A 22500-nucleotide genomic window follows, 5' to 3' on the forward strand; every position below is an offset into this window, starting at 1 on the left:
GCACGCACGCACGCACGCACGCACGCACGCACGCACGCACGCACACACACACACACACACACACATATATATACTTCTTTGTATTCGTGAAAACATGCACTTACACCACTCGCTTCAATGATAGGCCGTATTCCTCCGTATCTTATGTGCTCTATAGTCCTCGTGAACGCACGCTCAGAGTATATATGCAAGTCAAACCGTATCCCACGACGATCTCACACGCGTGCAGGCGCGTTTATAGCACGCCCCGAGAGAAGAACTCGCGGTCACTGACTCGCCCCTGACGCAGTCGCAGACGGCGTGTCAGTCCGCACACGAGTCAAGTCGGGGTCGCCGTGCTGTTTCTTTGTCTACCGCGACGACACGGCCGACTGCTCACGACCATCAGTGAGTACGCACTGCCCTCTCCTCGACACATCGCACGCAGCACGCCCTCGCACCATACAGTGTAGTGCGGCGCGTAGCGGCGAAACTCGGGCTACGGGAAATTCGCGCGTGCGGAATTTAGAAACTACGACCAGTTATCTCTCGGGATGCGGAACGTGATTTCGCTCTTACGGAAATAAGTCAAACGTTCAAAGAGGTAGCTATAGCGTGTTCAAACGCTGCCAGTAAAATACAGAATAGTGGGATATAATCAGATATAATGTAATACGTGAACTATGTATAACGTAGCTATACGTAATATAGTCAGCTGCTAATAGGACAGGCGGGCGAACATTAAAATGCGCTGATATACTTTTAGGCGGCTTCACTCCTTTCCCTGAGAAGAAACGATTTCGTGTGCAGTGCGTGTAGAGCATGCGTGGTCGCGCGCAGTTAGCAATTTTGAGCCCCATCCCAGCAAACATAGCAGTATTGGGCCAATGCTGGCATCGTTCTGGCTCGTACCGGAGTACGATGTACCCTGGGTACCGGATACGTGGTTTCTGGGCGGTAACTAATTCATTTTCCCCCGGGGCGGCAATGTCCACTTTTCGTTTCGGACAGCTGACCGTGGACAGTTCGTCGTTGCCGCTGCCATAGCCTGAAGGTGGGCGAACGTCCCTTCAGCCCCGCCCCCCCCCTAGGTACGACGCTGTATATATGATTTTGTTAGAGATATACACAAGTAGTGAGTGCATAGTCAGGAGTAGTTGGATATGTAAAAATGTTGATCCAAGTGACTCATTTCGTTAATTATATTATGGCGGAAAATTTCCCAAACGTATGATGAATTATAACAGAGTAAGACTTGTCTGTGTAGGCCCTACATGCTTACTATAAGCTAAAAACTCGCATTTGTTGGAATAATGTACTTTTTTAGAAGGAGAGGACACATTTTGGAATAGTTTTCTATAAAAAGTGTTAAACGTATTGAGAGGGTCCAATCGTATCAACATCTCGATTCCGTACATTTTCGTTGCCGTTGGTCGGCGCTAGTGTCGTAAATGAGAAGTAGTGTGTGGTGATATATATTTATATCCAATTTTATATATATAAAATATATATAAATATATAATATATTCAATCGATATATTATATTTATATCCAATTTTGTTGAAACGATACACCTGTAGCGAGCAGATACTCAGGTGTAAGTAGATGCGAAAAAATGTTGAGCCCAAAGAATATCACTTCATATAGCAATAGGCCAGAAAATATTCCAACCCCCTCCCTATAACATGCGGAAGGTTTTTCGTCGGGCGTGTATTTGCCCATGCCTGATATCTTCTAACAGAAATCACATTTTGTTGTAATTAGGTATTTAAAAAGGAGAGAATATATACTCCGGAATAATTTACTATGTAAAATGTGAAACGCCCTTTCTCTCTTATGATATAAGCGGAGTCCCAATTTTCTCAACATCCAACACGCAACGCAAACTCAAACTACACATGTATACATTGTTTATTGTCGTTGTTCGGCGCTAGTGTCATTCACGAGTTCAGTGGTTGTTCTCAATAATATTTTTCTCTCAGTAAATCTTGCGCACGGTCGCGTTTTGACGCTCGGCTATGTGGTGAGGCTCTTCTGATTGAAATACTAGCTAAACCCCACATGTTACTCTCGTCTGTATGTGGAAGGTTTGGACAGTTTTTTTGCATGTTCGTGTAGCTGTTATTAGATGTTTTGCGTTGTAAACATAGAAATAATATACTAGAAAGTGTGGCTATAGGCCTATATATAACTATGGTTCTGAAGCACCTAACTCGCGAACTCGGGCTCGCTAAACGGGAGACACAGATGCAGAGACATATGCCGTACATGTCATATAATTCATCTAAGAGTCTCCAAGTTATTATTATAACCTTAGCGGTTGATATAGGTGGTTGCATTGAAATATGAATAATATGACTATGATGACATTTTACTCGTTGCTTGATGATTGTATATTTGCCTGTGTGTTTCATTATAAATTATTTCTTCCGACAGATGGCAGAAGACGATAGCACACCTAAGGTGATGACGTCATTTTATACACACGCTACGATGGCTGCTCCTGTTTCTGTAGTGAATGAAATATTATTTGTACACCGTTGTTCGTAAAGGATAGACATAGTAATCAGATAGTAAGCCAAAAGCCGTACGTCGTGGATTTGTCACGTTAATAATTATTAAATTTACAAGGTTAAATATGCGGTAGTTTGGACGTGGCTTTGGCGTTAATTAAAAATAATTTCCCCAGGCATTGTCAATTTAGCAAGATAATAATTATTGAAAGTAAAGTTTGTTACTGTAGGCCTAGTTATCACTTTAAGCAATTATCACAAGCGATGCTACATGGTTTTATAGTGCTGCTACTACGTACACGCTTTACATCCGAGGGGACTGAAAGGACTGGTGAATGGCCGTCGTTTTTATATTGTTGCGTAACGTTAAGTGCTCGGACACGGGACACTGGACAGTGACTCACAGTGTAGATCATTCAGAAGGTCACTCTCATTGCTCTGTCGCTGTTCCGATGCTGGGCCTCTGCTACGAGAGAGTCCTAACATCTCCGAGTGACTCATCCCGCATCTCAGGAAGCCCATTCGAAATTTCTTCAGTATGACTAGCGAGATCGAGATGTCAAATCAGGCGAGACAGGCGACGGCAGGTCAGGCCGAACCGGACGCCGCCAGCGAGACGACCTGGCTGAAGTCCGGTGCCGAGACCAACGGTCAGACGTGGACGGGCACGATCACGCGCGGCCAGAAGGTCGGAGAGCTGGTGGAGGTGCAGCTAACCAGCAAGGAGCTGGACGCAATGCAGAAGAGCTACACAGAGGAGCAGGAAGTGCTGGAGCATCGCTGCGAGTGCAGCGCGCGCAGCGGCCCGCACGTCTGCGCGCTGGGCGTCGTCGCCATGCCGATCGCTCTTCTATTCTCGGCGGCCGTCACGTTCTACCAGGGCACGATCACGTGGTACAACATGGTGCTGTACTTTTCCGACGAGCGGACGTTCTGGCACAGACTGTTTGTCGCGCCGCTGCTCGTGCTGTTCTACCCGGCGCTCATCCTCGTCGTTGTCGTCGCCGTGTCGCTGTACGCTGCGGTCGTGCAGGTATCGTGGCATCTGTCGAAGTGGTGGGCCGAGATCAGAGACTTTGAGAAGGGAGTGTGCGGCCTCGTGTGTATGACGCTGAGGCTTGAGAGCTGCTCGCCCTACGACGTCGTGCTGCTGGAAAAGACGTTGGAGCTTCCACAACAGGCGCCCCCACATGGCGACGTCGGCCAGAGTAATTTGTGATGTATGCAAGCATTGTCAAGACGCCTACTGTCTACAGTATTGAGAGATCCCTGTGGGTAGAGAGTCTCTGATCGATTGTCGATGGGTCGTGAAATTATAATTGGTGACATTAGAATGGGTGAAATACTGTATGGTTTTTTTGATTTTTAGCGTATACTTACGAGGGAAGTCGTCAGACATTTTTAAGAGTTTCAGTTTCAGCTAGTGTAATCAGGGTCTTACTGTACTTTTTAATCTGTACATTAGGCCATTTCCATAGCTGTTGCAGAAACAAAGACTAATGTAGTAACATTGGTGAAACTCGAGCAAGGGTTCACTCTAGGTTGCAGTGTATAATTTCAACAACAGGAACACTTTTATTACCAGCCACGTTTAGAACTTTGTTGTGAAATTGTTGCTTCTGCTTTGCAACATTGAAGTTGCTAGATGTGTTTTAAATGAGCCTGCCATGTGTAATGTTCCAGGTTCATATGCAGTTGTGCATCAGTCCTTGTGTAGCATAGTCAAAAGTTTATTAGAATATGTCTTTATATACATTGAGCCATGTATGAAATTAACATACTATATCATTGAAGTCGAAACAATATTGGTTTCTCATCATACGATATGTTGTTAACACTTCTAGTTGATGTTTTTACATTTTCTTTTTCAATATGTTAACAGTAGTAGTCTGTAGTGTGAACTGATAACACATATACACCCTGATTCATAGAATTCCATAAGGTTGGTCCACTCAAGACTTGTACATGATTTATTTTTTATCATTGTTGTCTTTTAGAATGTATGTTTACTAGTTACTACCTCTTATTTCAAATTAGTTCATTTAAAGGATCGATAATGGTGGTGCAGTATTAGTTTGTGTGTGTGTCGTAAAACTGCAAATAATTTGTGATATTTAATGCAGAATTTACTAATTTTTATCTTTCAGATTTAATGTTCAGACATATAACTTCTATACTAATAATAAGTATGGAAACGTCATGAAATGAGAGTGTTGTATTGATGAGCTCGATCTTGTATTGTGAGTGATAGTGGACCCATGATCAAAATCAAAATGCATATAGCTGTTTATATGTGCACGTTATATTTCTAGGTTAACTAGCACTTGCAATCTTTTATGCAAGTATAATCAAGAGTACATTAGTAATATTTTATTACTATGTATTGTGCTATTGGTATCATCTCTGTGGTATTTATGTTTTCTTACAATCTGTGGTGATTGATGAGGGATAATCAATGTGTGGTTATATTAAATAAGTACACATATCAGTTTAGGTGCATGCTTTACATTGTGCTGTTGTTTATAATGATACGTTTAGATGAAAGCTAACTCATTCTCACGTAGATCATTGTTTGATTTGATGAAATATCCTTTTAAATTTGTAATTGTTTATAATTAGTTTATAGAACAATGCCCCCCTAAGTAGATCTGTTTTACTTCCAGAGCAATTTGAGTGTAACTTGCGCTGTGATGTTTTTATGATGTTGTGTACAGTAATGTGTTCCACTTTACTGTGAAACAGAAAATTATTGAAATCTCACTGCTTCTTAATTGTTAGTTGCGCATTTATTTACAAGTTTTCGAGAGTATGGTTTATGTTTTTATAGATAATTAACACCGTTATATGTTATAGGAAGTTATTATATGTTGGAACTTAATTGTACAGCGACTGAGATTCCAGATATTTCATTTTTAAATAAAGGAATATGTATGTGATTTGTAAACATAGAGGTATTTTTATTAGTATACAACGTCTTTGTACATTTCCCAGCATTTTATGTCAACTGTGTTTGAACATTAGAATGATATCATCGTGCATTTCTGCTATCATGGAAGTTGTCAGGAAATGCACCCAATGAGTCAATCGAGATATGCTAATCCATTGCGAATGTTGAACTATATGAAGTTTGCATGTTTCAGTTGTAGTGCCTACTCGCCTGCATGCACACACCGCTCATACACGCAGGCGCATACGCACACTCACGGGCGGGCGGGCGGACGCACGCACGCACGCACGCACGCACGCACGCACGCACGCATGACCACACCCACACACTGGAAAGCACACTAACCACACACTAAATATTTTCGATTCCCTTTCCAAAAATACAAAAAGACAATATGTTCTCTCACTATGTCGATAAGGCAAACCCCTTTGAAAATAGGATAATATTCTAATCTATTACTCGGTTTACTCTACAGCGAGCTGCTTGGAGCGGCATCGGTACCCTTACATTTAACGCCTCTCCGTAACCGCATTTGAACCGTTCACATAAACACGGGTTTGCATTCGCTGTCCGATGTTTTCGCGTGCGCGCGCACGTCAGCTTGACAATTCATATGCAGCAGATATGCAGTACACATATACGAACTGTCGTCAACAGCATGACTATACCGAGTGAATCAATCGGTGCAAGGTGTATTGCCATGCAATGTAATTGCTGGCGTTTGCGTCATTGCGCCGAGGCCACCTTTGCATCGATCCGCACGGGCGCATGCATAGTGTTAGATATATATATATATATATGTATATATACACGCACATATTCGAACACAACATACATCCGTGGCCGCGACCAGCCAGGTTTAATAATGTTCACCATTTACCTGTATTATAGGCGCACCTAATCACATTAACAGGTGTTCTAACGGCAGATAGTGCCATTCCCCCCGCTTAATTGGGCATGTTCGATAATAGGGCAATGCCGTGTTGGAACGGAAGCTCTGCATTTGTGCTGTGGCCGGCAACTTTGATGCTAATAATTTGTTATTGTTCCGTGTCGATGCGCGCTCGCGTCAGCCGCGTGCACAATATGGCGGCGTCTCCATCCGATGTGCGAACGCTGCTCGCCTAACTGGCCATTACGAGTCCATTTCGGGGTTCCGCCTGTAAAAGAGTTTGTTGCCATTAGAGTGTGTAGGTGTCGTCATCATTACGTCGTCACGCCATTGCCCTATTGGGTCGCGTGGCAGTTGTGAAATAATTATCGACTCTGACGCGCTGATCGCTATGCGTTATATAACCGATTGTTAATGCATTCGGTTTTGCGCCTACCACGTAAACACGAGTGATATTTGGGTATAGCAGTGAGAGGTGGTCGCGGTGAACATATATTTCTGACTAGTTGACCAGTGTAAATCTCTCTCTATCTCCCTCTCGCTCTCTCGCTCTCGCTCTCTCTCTCTCACTCACTCTGTCTCTCCCCTCTGTCTCTCTCTCTCTCTCTCTCTCTCTCTCTCTCTCTCTCTCTCTCTCTCTCTCTCTCTCTCTCTCTCTCTCTTTGGGCCAATTCTATCACCAGCTGGAGTTGTCCGTTTTCATCGAGCACTCCATCAATCAGAAACTAATTGATGGTCAGAAAATTGTGGCGAATCTCGTCATTATGAACGTAAACATATAATATATATATTATATAATATATATATATAATATATATATATATATATTTATATATATATATATACATATAACGGGTTATACTAGGTAGGTAGTGCATTACAGTTATTACGAGTAGCACGACCTAGCCATTCATCAAGCGCAGATCCGTTGCCGTGCAGATCAATGCGTCCGCGTGTATACGTTGTAGCGTCACTGAAGTGTCATTGCAGGACGTTTCCACGATTATGCTGTATAATCTGAACTATGTGTGTCTAACTAGAATATCGCATTTTAGATTCAGTGAGCAGTAATATAGTGTCGAAGCCACGTTAGACTATCGGAGGCCACGCGACAAATATATAGCTAAATAATAGACGAAACTGACTCGACATACAACATGGCGGAGAACACCTTAGCGCGACGAACGATGCGTATAGCGCACGCGAAAAACGTCTTCGTTATGCGACGAAGGGAATATTGTAGCTGTGCGTATCCTGATGAAAGGTATATATGATATGTGAAAACGGGAATTTCGTTTGTCATTTCCTTATCATACCTGAAACATCGGATTAGGTGAAGATCTCGCGTGCCCATGCATGTTATACCGAGTTTGTTCAGCAGACCTGTAAAAGTCAGCACACACAGAGGTCAAGTACATGCCACACACATCGCACCGACAACGCTGCATGTTTGTATTGCGCGAGAATTAATATTGTTTACGAGTAGAATTGCCTCAATAGCGAATAGCGGTACAGTGGGTGAAACATTAGCAGGGTGGACGGCAATGAATAATGCATCGTTAGCGATGTTATTATTATTCTTTATAATCTACAATATTAATTTAATTTTATCTAATTTTTTCTTCTTGCACATGCATTTGCTTATCGATATGAATTTCGTCTGTTCTCGTCTCACCCTTCCGGAGCGCGAGTGTGCAAGAGGGATCGAAAGAGAGCGACAGAATAGAAGAAACTATAATGGAATCCTAAATATATCATGAAAGGGAGTGAGGTGAGAGGATGCAAGGCGGGGCGGAGAGAAGTGGGTGAGGGAAGGAGGGAGAGAAACAGAGCGACAAAAGTTGGTCAGGTTGTTGTTTAAAACACATCTTCGCGTTGCCATAACAAGATTGTTTTTATTCGACGCCTGATAATATATGATTACATAGATGGAATAATGTAATATCACGAACATGCGAATATTAATTGGTGAGTCTGATTAACATTTCGGTAGTCAACAGCACAGATCAACCATGGCACAGCCTGTGTAAAGTCCACGGCCGCATGGTGTAGACGAGGTTGTGAAAAAGTCTGTCACCACACGTATTTTGAACTTATATATAGGAGAGAATCACACAGCAATGCATCACCAGCATGTTTGATAATATTGACTTCGTGTACAAATAAAGTGTCGAGCCTGACGCGGATATGTCAAGTTTTCTTCTTACCTTCCGTAGCTCGTTTTCCGTATCTGTTTTGTGATTCCCACGCCGCAGAGGAATCAATAGAATCTTAGGCACACAGGCAAAAACGCATTATCAGTTATTACGCCATTTACGTTAACATGACATAATAGGGCCTATTGATTTATGCCTATTATACATAAATATTAGAAGCTTTCTGGCATGGCCATGTCGCTAGTCACTCACTAATTCCGGAAAAGCGCTTTCTTGTTTCATTGTCTCACTATTTTAGCTTTAAAAAGAGCATCCGCAGCGAGCTCACATCGATATAAGGGAGTATTAATTCTACCGACGATACTCAATTAGTAACCGCTCGACTGTGTTTGTGTAATTGACAATGTCTTAACTCTCCTGCGTGGACAATACATTGTGAGAAAATTGATGGACAAAGCCATGAATAACTCTTGTCATTATTAACTCGCCTGATATAACGAATCCGTCAATTAGTCAGTGAAAACGATTGGAATCGGGTTTTTGCTTTGACCAATGGCTAACATTGACATTGTTCTAAGCCAGGGCCTCCTCTTTCTCGGTATCTCCCTATTATGCTAACACATATGAGGCTCATACCGTCTGCTCGCATCTCATTCTCTACTATAAATATATGTATTAGTTCCGTTCTTCTTCTTATTTCCTCCCTTCTTCGTTATTACCAGACAGCTAGTACCGGCCCTTTCCCTTCTCTTTTTATTTCACGCAAAACACGTACGCCACAAAGGTATGTACGCTACCCATGCCACTTCACGCACGCCGTACACACGCACGCACGCACGCACGCACGCACGCACGCACCACATGTACCGCACACACAACACTCCATCCTACCGCACTGTATACTCCCTCGCTGTCCGCACTACAACATACACCAACATCCACTACATCACCAACCATCTCACCGTCTCTCGCCTCACGCACGCACACACGCACGCACGCACGTACGATTCATCTCTCTCGCACTGCACGCACGCACCGTCACGCACGCACGCACTCGCACACCACACGCTACGACATACACACACCACACAACATCACCACACCACACACATCACTCATCACTACCACATCACACACACCATCACTCACCCATATTCTGATCTATTCCTATTATATATTTTAATGCTTTAATTGAGTACTTATGTACCTGTCTAACTTTTGCTTCCTCTAGTTTCATCGGTACATTTCTTTTCCCCACGTTCGACAGTTAGCTCTCCTCGCTTTCCCCACCGTACCTCCTTCTCGCCTCGCTCCGATTCTCATGTGCTATCCATTGGCGCGACATACATTCCGTAAGGTACGCATTGGGCCAGTACACGAATCATTTAATTACCGGAAGTCAATGCTCTGGCTCTCTCTGTGCTTCAGTTCTCATCTTTCTCTTTGACCTAGCGAAGGCAGTACATAGCAACTTGTGCACCGTACATTTTTCCTATTTCTGACTGGGTTGTATGCGATAAGCTATCGTTTCCATCTAATAATACGATTAAAAATAATCACGCAATAAGGTCTATAAGAGCAAGATTGTATAGACATACCTTAAAACCATACGTTAGGACTTATCGCTGCCACAATTAAATCGAACATCAGATGCCGAAAACACGAGGCAAAACACGAACGTAATACATTGGCGGCGTAAACACGCGCTTGGGTGATTTAAATATCGCCTTCGGGTAAATACCAACACAGAAAAAGATTCATAAAAGAGACTGCTAGACTGTTAAATCTCTTTAAAGCGGTTACAGGGTGTTGTCTCGATGGAACAGGGCGGGATGAATGGGAGTGGATGATGATGGATTTGGCATGGATAAATGATGGCATGGATGGATGATGGATGGGATGGATGGACATGGATGGATGGTATGGATGGATGAATGAATGATTGGATGGATGGATGGGATGGATGGATGGTATGAGGATGGTATGGATGGATGGGGTCATGGATGGATGGATGGGATGGGATGGATGGATGGATGGGATGGATTTGGACCGATGGATGGGCATGGATGGATGGATGGATGGGGATGGTATGGATTGGATGGCTGGATGGATTGGGATGGATGGATGGATGGATGGATGATGGATTAGTATTAGATGGATGGAGTGGATGGACTGGTATGGATGGTATGATGGAGGATTGGGTGTGGCATGGATGAGATGATGGGTGAATGGTGAGCTGGAAATAAATCCAAAAAAAATAACAAACATCATCTAGGAAGTGTCGTACGACATGGAGACGACTTAGAAATAGGAAAATATACGCTCCACCAAACACAACTATCGACGAGATACTGAAAAACACCACAAAACACAAATCCTTGATATCCAAATATATTCTTAACTTGTAATTAGACGATTTGACGAAATGAGTTTTATTGTGGGAAATGTGTTCCATATGTGACGGTTATACCATGTTTCTCGCTAGCTGGGAAAACTATTAACATAAATAAGCATTGAAGAATGAAAGAAAAACACACACTGACACCTTTAACACATGACTAAATGCTGTCTTGTTATTAATTGTTTATATAATACACACAGCATGCACACGCCACAGGTAGGCAGGCCTTCAACGCAACACCTACACGTAGACGCACACGGCACCACGCACGCACGCACGCACGGCACGCATACAGCACACACGACACACCACCGACACACACGCACACAACACAATATATATATATATATATTATATATATATATATATACGATATATATATACTTATTTATTTATTTATTTTGCTGGCGTATAGCATTACCTTAGAGCTTAACCGTACGTGTGCGGCGTTTATAGCCGGTGTGCGTCTGCTTTCTCTCAACTTTTCCAATTCCAACACCTACTCTACAACTACGGACGGCGACGCTCGGCTCCAAATCTTTTAGGACTGCGCTTTGTCCAATCTCGGTACACAATCTTGCGTGCCGTGCGTGCGTTGGCTGTGCGTGCCGCGCGTGTCTCGCGTCTGCAGGTCTGACTTTATGACTCGCAGTATCTGTCTCTTCTCCGAATTCCCACCACCCTTCTGTCTGAGCGGTCATTGTTTCTCTACGGAATGCTGGCCTTGCGCCCCGTGTGTCTTCTCGACACTTCTCTCTCGCTCCGCATACGTAACCTAGCCAAAGTGCTAACCTCTACACCGCGAGAGACGTTTCGCTGCGGAACTCTGTATACTGCTCCGACGCTCTTCGAAATCAAATTGCCCAGTTTCGTAGTGACCACCCTCTGCGTTTTACGTCCATGCTCATTGACTGTACATGTATTGTGATGACGTCTCTACCGCCTCGACTCGGCGCGCACCACTTGCTTCCCGCTGATTGGCGCGGGTAGTAGCGCGGCGGGGAGAATGGGGGGGGGTGTCTTTGGGTCTCCCCCATCGCCTGGCGCTGTCTCTCGTGCCTGACGCGTAGACGATGCCTAGGCTCATCGGGCCCTGGCTGCTTACCATAAGATCGCATGTGTGACACTCGTAGTGTGTTCACGTGGGCTGTGTGTGTGTGTTTGTCGAGCGCAGTGTGTGATGACAACATTGTTGTTAGGTGCGAACGTGTGTGCGGGTGTTATGTAGGGTGTGCTGTTTCCGTGTGTGCGTGCTCGCGGATGCGTTGTGTGCGTGCTTGTGTGCGTAGGTGGAGGTCTGCTAACATCGACTCGGGGTGAATATTGCTTGCGTCGGCTCGCGCCGCTTCGTCTGCTGCTGTTTGCTGTGTGGTGTGTGGTGTGTGTTGTGTGTGTGTGTGTGTGTCTGCGACGACGATGTTGCCGACCCCGGCTTCCGTTAGCCTCCTGTGTGCGTGTGTGGTGTGTGACCGTTGTGTGCGTGTGTGTGCGTGTGGTGTGTGTGTGTGTGTGTGTGTGTGTGTGTGTGTGGTCCCGGTACCGTCGCCACCTTTGGACGGTCCGCCGTGCGTGTCGGCCGACCCGGGTTAAGCGACGACTGAGGGACACGGTTCTGTGCTCGCGTCAGCGCGCCGCGTCCGCTTTCCGCACGCAGGCTTTGGCGCGCGTTTCGTGTGCGGGTGGCTGCGTGCACGTTTCTGGAGCGACGATGTAAGTGGCCGTGCGCTGTGTGCGTGGGTCTGGCGTGTAATAGATTGATTGAGTCATGATGAATGGGCGTGTGTCGCGTGTTGTGGGGTGCGAAAACACCGGAGCATGCCGCGTTGTCAGTTTATTCTCTCCCTCACAGAAGATGATGTAACAAATCCTTTTCCGCGTATAAACAGACAATGTTCTTGCCTCCCGTGGTTCTCCCGGTGAGCGCCGCGATCTCCCGCTGGAATTAGGATGGACGGGCGTACCGCCGGCAGAGCCAGCTACAGCCTATCGCTCGGTAGAAATGCCATGCTAATTTGACATGTAAGATTAGACGAAATAACAAGAGGATCGAATGTCCAGCAGAAGGCGTCAGCCATCACGATTTTGGCCGCATATGTTCATGAAGACATACGAATATATAGACAAAGACTATATATATCAGGGTCATAATGACAAAAATAAAGCATAAATAATGATGGCATAATAATCATCATATAATGCTATAAGCATGTCATAATGTTATTGAGGAATTGATGGACATAATAACGACATTTGTCAATGATAATCCCTGGATATATATATATATATATATATATATATATATATATGCATACAGACATACTCACGCACGCCCGCAAACAAGCACGCTTGCGCGCACACATGACGATATATACATACATACACACTTCAGCACTATATAGTGGATAAAAATAATTTGTTTAAAAAATAATAATTTTAACAAAACTGTTTGGTTTTTGTTCACTCCTGGTATCAGTATATATGGGAGTACATGGCATAGAAGAAGTTCTGTAGATTTCCTATTCGCCTATAACTTATATTATAAATACTTAAATAATAACAATATATTATACAATTATTATATTGTGATTGAAGCATGGCACGACGCGTGAAATAACGACTGCCGTAATGCCCATTATAGTGCGCTAAGCGGTGCTGCCTTAAACTAGTGGACGAGGTGAGTAAAGCGTAATTATCGTAAAACATCCGAAATTTGATATAAAAAACATGCGGCTCGAATACGAGATTCGTTGCAAAATTACCTAATAATGTCACTGATTAATTTCACTGCGATTCCTTTATTAAATTGCGTGGACCTCGATTAGCAGAATGTAAATGACTCCATGCAGTATATCTCGCTGGATTATTGTGATTATGTAGGGAAAATATGATTAGGGAAGAGGGTTATTGAATGTTTAAGGCGACGTCTCAGTTAATTCTGATTGACTTAAGCTCAATAAATCCTAGATAGATTACGGATAATATGTGAAATTCTCTCGTTATAATGTGTAAGACTCCCCGTATTATTTACATCCGCTTCTACTTATAAGACAACCATATTTGCCGGGTTGTTTTGTTAAAATAGAGTTTTTGTAGACATCGAAAACCAACGCTTATACATTTTCTGCTCAGTTCACAAACTTCCATGTTTTCCTCGCAACTATGCAACACTTGTGTAATTTTATATGTGCGTATAAATTTTATATATATAGTTTATATAAATTCATATATACATTTTGTATCTAAATAAATCTATATAAATTAAAGCTGTTTCAGTTTTGTGGTACTCGCATTTTGAATAAGATGTGGTTTTCTTCATAAATGATCTCTAACGTAGCATTATGACCATATATACAGATGATTTCGACCCCCGCAGGTGTTCAAATTTATGAAAAAGATAGATCGCTCTGACAATATTTAATGTGAAATGCATAATGATGTAATGGAATAATCTGGTTAAGGTTTAAATTTATAATTTGATTGATTCTAGAATTTGATGAGTAAAATTATTAAAACACAACACATTATGTGATGTGTAATTATATACATTTATGTATAATTATAAATTAATTATTATATACATATAACGGGTTATACTAGGTAGGTGGTGCATTACAGTTATACGATAGCACGCCTAGCCATATCAAGCGCAGATTCCGTGCAGATCAAATGGCCGTGTATACGTGTAGCGTCACTGAGTGTCAATGCAGGACGTTTCAAGATTATGCTTGTATAATCTGAACTATGTGTGTCTAACTAGAATATCGCATTTTAGATTCAGTGAGCAGTATATAGTGTCGAAGCCACGTAGACTATCGGAGGCCACGCGACAAATATATAGCTAAATAATAGACGAAACTGACTCGACATACAACATGGCGGAGAACACCTTAGCGCACGAACGATGCGTATAGCGCACGCGAAAAACGTCTTCGTTATGCGACGAAGGAATATTGTAGCTGTCGTAATCCTGATGAAAGGTATTATAATGATATGTGAAAACGGAATTTCGTTTGTCATTTCCTTATCATACCTGAAACATCGGATTAGGTGAGATCTCGCGGTGCCCATGCATGTTATACCGAGTTTGTTCAGCAGACCTGTAAACGTCAGCACACACAGAGGTCAAGTACATGCCACACACATCAGCACCGCAAACGCTGCATGTTTGTATTGCGCGAGAATTAATATCTGTTTACGAGTATATATTGCTCAATAGCGGAATAGCGGTACAGTGGGTGGAAACATTAGCAGGGGTGGACGCAATGAATAATGCATCGTTAGCGATGTTATTATTATTCTTTATAATCTAAATTAATTAATTTTAATCTCAATTATTATTATTCTTGCACATGCATTTGCTTATCGATATTAATTTCGTCTGTTCTCGTCTCACCCTTCCGGAGCGCGAGTGTGCAAGAGGGATCGAAAGAGAGCGACAGAATAGAGGAAACTATAATGGAATCCTAAATATATAATGAAAGTGAGTGAGGTGAAAGGATGCAAGGGCGGGCGGGAGAGAAGTGGGTGAGGGAAGGAGGGAGAGAAACAGAGCGACAAAGAGTTGGCTCAGGTTTTGTTAAAACACATTTCGCGTTTCATAACAAAATTTGTTTTTATTCACGCCTGATAATATATGTACATAGATGGAATAATGTAATATCACGTGTGAAAATTCCAACATTGAACATAAATAGGCATCACAGCATGCATCACAGCAGTTTAAATTGCTTTGTACAAATAATTGTGACGCGGATGAGTGAAGTTTTCTCTTACCTTCCGTAGTTCGTTTTCCGTATCGTGTTTGTGATCCCCACCGCCGCAGAGAATCAATAGAATCTAGCACACAGGCAAAAACGCGATTATAGTATTACGCCATTTACGTACATGACATAATAGCCTATATATGCCTATTATACATAAATATTAGAAGCTTTCTGGCCATGTCGCTAGTCACTCACTATTCACGAAAAGCGCTTTCTTGTTTCATGTCTCACTATTTAGCTTTAAAAGAGCGTCCCAGCATATCGAATACTGATATATTTCCACATTCATATATTCAGTGGTTGATAATGACAAATTGTGACAATAATGTGAGAAAAATTGTGACAAAGAATGAAAATTTGTCATTATTAACTCCTGATATAACGAATCCGATTAGTCAGTGAAAACGATTGGAAATCCGGGTTTCGCTTATGACCAATGGCTAACATTGACATTGTTCTAACAGGGCCTTCTCTTCCTCGTTTCCTATTATGCTAACACATATAGTACGTCTGCTCGCACTCATTCTCTACTAAATTATGTGTCCGTATATATCTATTTCCTCCTTCGTTACGACAGCTAGTACGGCACTCTTTCCCTTCTCTTTTTATTTCACGCAAACACGTACGCACAAAGGTATGTACGTACCCATGCACTCACGCACGCACGTACACACACACGCACGCACGCACGCACGCACGCACGCACGCACGCACGCGCACGCACGCACGTACGCACACACAAACACACGCACGTACGCGCGCACACACACACACACACACACACACACACACACACACACGCACGCACGCACGCACCACGCACGCACGCACACCGCGACATCGGACGCACGCGAACAGCGCACGCACGCACGACACCACGCACATACACACCGCACACACACACACCACACACACACGACAACACACACACACACACACTACACACAGCACATATATATATATAATAATTTAATGATTTAAAGTACTTATGTACTAGGTGTCGCAGTCATGCGTCATTTCCGACAGTTAGCTCTCCTTCGTTTCCCTACGCTGCCGTCCATGGGATGGCTTCATTGGACATGCATCTCCGCTAAGTGACGCATGCGCAGACACGAACAATAATTAGGAATAAGTGGCACTCTGTGCGTACTCATTTTCTTGCCTGAAGCAGAAACAAGAGCACGATTTTGTCACACAGTGGTGATGGAAAGTCATCATCATAATAATACGATAAAATAAACGAATAAGGTCAAACAAGATTTAAATAAAAAAACTAGTTACTATAGCGCAAATGAACACAAAGCGAAACACGAGGAAAACACGAACGTTTATAATTGGCGTTAATACACGCGGCTTGGTGACTGTAATCATGCCTTCGGGTAAATGACAACACAGAAAAAGGATATTCATAAAACCGAGACTGCTAGACTGTTAAATCCTCCTTTAAGCTTACAGGGTGTTTGTCTCGATGAAGGGCGGATGGAAGCATGAGTGGCATTGTATGGATGGATGGCATGATAAAATGGATGGATGGATGGTATGGGCTTATGATGGCATGGATGGATGGATGGTATGGAGTGGATGGTATGAATTGAATGGAGGATGGATGGATGGATGGGATGATGGATGGTAATGGATGGGATGGATGGATGGATGGCGATGGTATGGATGCCATGGATATGGCAGTGGATGGATGGTGATGGTATGAGATGGAGGATGTCATGGATGCATGGATGGTGGTGGATGGATGGGATGGATGGATGGATGGAGGGATGATGGATGGATGGAATGGATAAGATAGAAGGGTGGATGGTGGATGGATGATGGATGATGGATGGTGGATGGAATGGATGGATGCTGTGAATGGTCAGCTGAATAAATGCCAAAATAATAACAAAACATCACTATAGAAAGTTCACGAATGCCGAACACTTAGAAAATAGGAAAATATCGCTCCATAACAACTTATCGGAGGCGTACTGAAAAACACCACAAACACAAATCCTTGATATCCAAATATATTCTGTAACTCTGTAAATTAGACGATTTGACGAATGGTTTTTTGTGGGAAATTATCTTATATGTGACGGCATTATACCATGTTTCTCGCCTTGCTGGGAAAACGTACAACATACAATTTAAGGCATTGAAGAATGAAAGAAAAACACACACTGACACTTTAACACATGACTAAATCTGTTTGTTATTATGTTTTATAATACACACACACGCCACACGCACAGGTGAGGCAGGCCCCATTCACGCACACGTACACGTACACGGTACACGCACACGCACGCACCGCGACGCACGCACGCAATACACACACACACACACACACACCACACACACACATAATATATTATATATTATATATAATATATATATATACGAATTATATATATATATTTATTTATTTATTTTTAGCTGGCGTATAGTCAATACTTTAACTTACCGCTACCGTGTGCGCGGTTTATAGGTGTTTGCGTCTTGCTTTCTTCTCAACTTTTCCAATCCAATCACCCCCCACAACACCATACTCTACAACTCGGCACGGCGACGCTCGGCCGCCGTCACAATTGTTTAGACCGCTTGTGTCCAATCTCAGTACACAATCTGCGTGCGTCGCGTGCGTGCGTGCGTGGGCGCGGCGTGTCTGCGTGCAGGATGACTCGCAAATCTTGTTTTGTCTAGAGCGGAGTTCACGCGAAGCTGGCTTGCGACGGCGAACTTTCGTCGCGTCGGAACCTGCCAAAGATGCTCACTCTAACCCCGAGAGACGCTTCGTGCGACTGTTCTGCTCGACGCTTCGAAAATTTCCATTTGTATACCACGTGCGTTTACATCCAGCTCTGAAGGATGACGTCACGCTCACGGGCGCGACCCAACTTGACGGGTGGCGCCGGGTAGGTAGCGCGGGGGGGGGGGCTAGCGGGTCCGTGCTGCGGGTGACGATGCCGGGTAGATCTGCTGATGCCGCCAATAGATGTGTGTGTTGGTTGTGTGTGCTGTTGTGGTGTGTGTTGTGGGGTTGCTCTGTGTGTGTGCGCGGATGTGTGGTGTGGCGTGTGTGCGTGTGTGCCGTGTGTGCGTGTGTGCGTGTGTGTGCGTGTGTGCTACCGTTGTGTGTGTGGTGTGTGTGTGTGTGCTAAAATGTGTGGTGTGGCGCGTGTGTCGTGTGTGCGTGTTCTGTGCTGCTGTGCGTGTGTGTCGTGTGTGTGTGTGTGTGTGTGTGTGTGTGTGTGTGTGTGTGCGTGCGTGTGTGTGTGTGTCGCGCAGCGCGCGCCGCGCGTGTTGCGGGTGTGTGTGTGCCGTGCGTGTGTGATCGTGTTCGTGTGGCGTCGTGGTCCGTGTGATGCGTGGGTGTGGGTGCGTAACACCGGAGCCATGCCGCCGCGGTCAGTTTTTCTCTTCCCTCACAGAGATGATGTTAACAAACCTTTGCCCGCGTGGTATAACAGACAAGTTCTTGCCTCCCGTGGTTCTCCCGTGAAGCGCGATCATCCGTGGAATTAGATGACGGGCGTACGCCGGCAGAGCAGCTAACGCCTACGCTCGGTAGAAAGCCATGCTAATTCTGACATGGTTAGATTAGACGCTTGAGATCGAATGATCCAGGCAGTAAGAGCCGTCAGCATTCAACGATTTGCGCGCGCTATGCTTCATGAAGACATACGAATATATAGACCAAAGATATATAATTCAGGGTCAATAATGACAAAATAACATAATAATGGATGGCATAATACATCATTATAATAGTATACAATGATGCTCATAATGTATATGAATGATTGACATAATAACGACATTTGTCATGATTAATCCCTGATATATATATAGATATATATAATAGTAGGTATATATATATATATATCATTATATGTCATAAAGCTACTCACGCACGCCCGCAAACAAAGCACGCTTTCGCGCCGCAACACATGACGATAAATACATACATACACATTCAAGCACTATATAGTGGAGTAAAAATAATTTGCTTTAAAAAATAATAATTTTAACAAAACTGTTTGTGGTTTTGTTCTACTCCTGGGATATCGAGTAGATATAAATGGAGTACATGGATAGAAGAGTTCTCGTAGATTTCCTGATTGTATAAATTATAATTATAAATACTTAAACTTATAACAACTGATTTATACAACTTATTATATTGTGATTGAAAGCCATTGCCCACGACCAGTGAAATTAACAACTGCGTAATGCCCATGTATAGTGACGCTAAGCTGGTGCTGCGCTTAAACTATGTGGACGAGCGTGAGTAAGCGGTCAATTATCGTAAAACATCCGAAATGTGCATATAAAAAACATGCCCTGGCGCATCGGACAGATTCGTTGTACCAAAAACCTACTAATAATGCACTAATTTATTTCACTGCGATTCTTTTATTTACAATTGCCGTAGACCTCGGATTAGCGAGGAGAATGTAAATACTCACTTGCAGTATATCTCGCTGATTATTTGTGTTATGTACGGAAAATATGAATGTAGGGAGAGGGCTTATTAATGTTTAAGGCGATCGTCTCAGTTGAATTCTGATTTGACTTTAAGGCTCAATAGAATCGCTAGATAGATTTACGGATAATAATGTGAAATCTCTGCTCGTATATAAGTGGATAAAGATCCCCGTGTTATTTCACAACGCTTCTACTTATAAGGGACAACCATATATTGCCGGATTGTTTTGTAAAATAGAGTTTCTTGGCTAGGACATCGAAAGCCAACGCTTAATACATTTTAGCGATCTGCTCAGTTCACAACTTCCATGGTTTTCCTTCGCCACACTATGCAAAACTTGTGTAATTTTATATGCGTAGATCATTTTTATATATATAGTTTATATAAGATTCATATATTACATTTTGTATCTAAATAAATCTATAATAAATTAAAGCTGTTTGCCAGTTTTGTAGAATACTGCATTTTGTAATAAGAATGTTGTTTTCATTCATAAATGATCTCTAACGTAGCATTAGACCATATATACAGACTGAATTTCGACCCCCGCAGCGTGTTCAAATTTATGAATAAAGATAGCATCGTCTACAATATTATGTGAAATGCCATAATTATGTAATGGAATAATCTGGTTAAGGTTTAAATTCTATAATTTGATTGATTCTTAGGAATTTGAATGAGCTAAAATTATTAAAACACAAAACATTATTGATGGTAATTATATACATTTATGTATTATAATTATAAATTAATTACTTTATTACTTTATTTATTTATTTAAGATAAGTATAATAAACGCGCGCGCGCGCGCGGCGTGTGTGGTCCAATGCGGGCTGTGTGTGTGTTGTGTGTGTGTTTGTGTGTGTGGTGCTTGTGGGCTGTGTGTGAGGTGTGTTGTGTGTGTGTGGCTGGTGTGTGTGTGTGTGTGTGTGTGTGTGGTTCCGCTGTTGTTATGTGTGGTGGTGTGATGTGTGTGTGTGTGTGTGTGTGTGTGTGTGTGTGTGTTGGTGTGTGTGTGTGTCATGATGTGTTGTCGTGTGTGATGTGTGTGTGTGTTGTGTGGTGTGTGTGGTTGTGTGCTGTGTGTTGTGTGTGTGTGTGTTGTTGTGTGTGTGTGTGGCTGTTTGTGTGTGTGTCTGTGTTTGTGTGTGTGTGTGTGTGTGTGTGTGTGTGTGTGGTGTGTGTGTGTGCGCGTGTGTATACGTATATTTATTCATTTATTTGTTTATTTATATATATATATATACTATGAAAGGTCACGCAACGCAAACTTGAACAGATTAGCGGAATATTTCTTGCTTAAATACCACCTTTCTGGATGTGAAAGTGTATCAGATTTATTCATTTCTACGCGTTATCCAATTAAACAGCTTCCATGTATCAAATTTGTGTTCATTGTGTCAAGCAGCACGCCCACGTCCTTAATAAATAAAAATGTTACTTCGTTACTCATTACATGCGTGCGTCGCGTGCGTGCGTGCGTGCGTGCTGTGCGTGCGTTGCTGCGTGCGTGCTGCGGTGCCCCTTCGCTGCGTGCGCCGCGTGCGTGCGTGCGTGCCGTGCGTGCTGATGTCGGGCGGGGTGTGTGTGTGTGTGTGTGTGTGTGTGTGTGTGTGTGTGTGTGTGTGTGTGTGTGTATCCGTGCGTGCGTGCGTGCGCGCGCGCGTGTGTTTATGTGTATGTATTTCAAATTATTTACTCCTGTGTATACAATACGTATTACAGTACGCGTAACTGACTGACAAACGAAAACAACATGTGCGTCATCATCGCTAATATTTTCTCGGTAGGCGTAATTCATTTAAGTCGCAATATTGCCTTTGCAGAAGTGACAGAATGCAGACGATTATTACTTATCATTCGCTATTATTGCGTTAGATTCCTCAGGCCAGATGACGAGTACAACTACATAGTGGTAATCCTTCTCGCCACTTTTCATATATCGGTGATAATTAATTTTACCGTTTCTCATTGCGACTCGTGATTTCATTTATTCAATACACGGGAATTAACGTAGGCGCATGTAACACAAAGAAACACTGACGATATCGGTCAGACGTACAGTGTCTACTAGGCCACCTTTAAAAAATTGTTTGTTTCCCCTTTACCTACTCGCCTCTCAGGGTACCGAGTAGCTAGGTAGGTGAAAAATCTTTTTTATTTTGTTTTGACAAGATGTGTGTATGTATATTAATAATATTGTATATTCTGTTTTGAGTATATGTTTTTGCGGGACGAATTTGATTTTTTTTTTGCGAAACGAAATAATTTTTGTTTTGCTTTAATCAGCCAATAAAATATGTCGAGTAGCGGCGTTTTGGCGAGTCGGCCGGTAAAGGGGAAACAAGCAATATTTTATCTTAGGCCCA

The 22500-nt window shown here is 42.9% G+C and overlaps 2 protein-coding genes across 2 annotated transcripts in view; one reads left to right on the forward strand and one right to left on the reverse strand.

The window, feature by feature from the left end:
- The window catches only part of LOC106805393 (protein-tyrosine sulfotransferase 1-like), a 13211-nt gene extending 12930 nt beyond the window's left edge, over positions 1–281 (reverse strand). Inside the window, exon 1 of the mRNA XM_014806958.1 lies at positions 105–281. The gene's annotated coding sequence lies outside the window, so the exon portion shown is untranslated. The remainder of the gene's footprint in view (positions 1–104) is intronic.
- A 2186-nt stretch (positions 282–2467) lies between these two features.
- LOC106805400 (transmembrane protein 169-like) lies at positions 2468–5440 on the forward strand. Its single transcript, XM_014806970.1, has one exon. The coding sequence runs from the start codon at positions 3031–3033 to the stop codon at positions 3709–3711; it is 681 nt and encodes a 226-aa protein (XP_014662456.1). The 5' UTR covers positions 2468–3030; the 3' UTR covers positions 3712–5440.
- Positions 5441–22500: the final 17060 nt, after the last annotated feature.

This window comes from Priapulus caudatus, unplaced genomic scaffold, assembly GCF_000485595.1.
Source record: "Priapulus caudatus unplaced genomic scaffold, Priapulus_caudatus-5.0.1 Scaffold112, whole genome shotgun sequence".
NCBI lineage: Eukaryota > Metazoa > Priapulida > Priapulimorpha > Priapulimorphida > Priapulidae > Priapulus > Priapulus caudatus.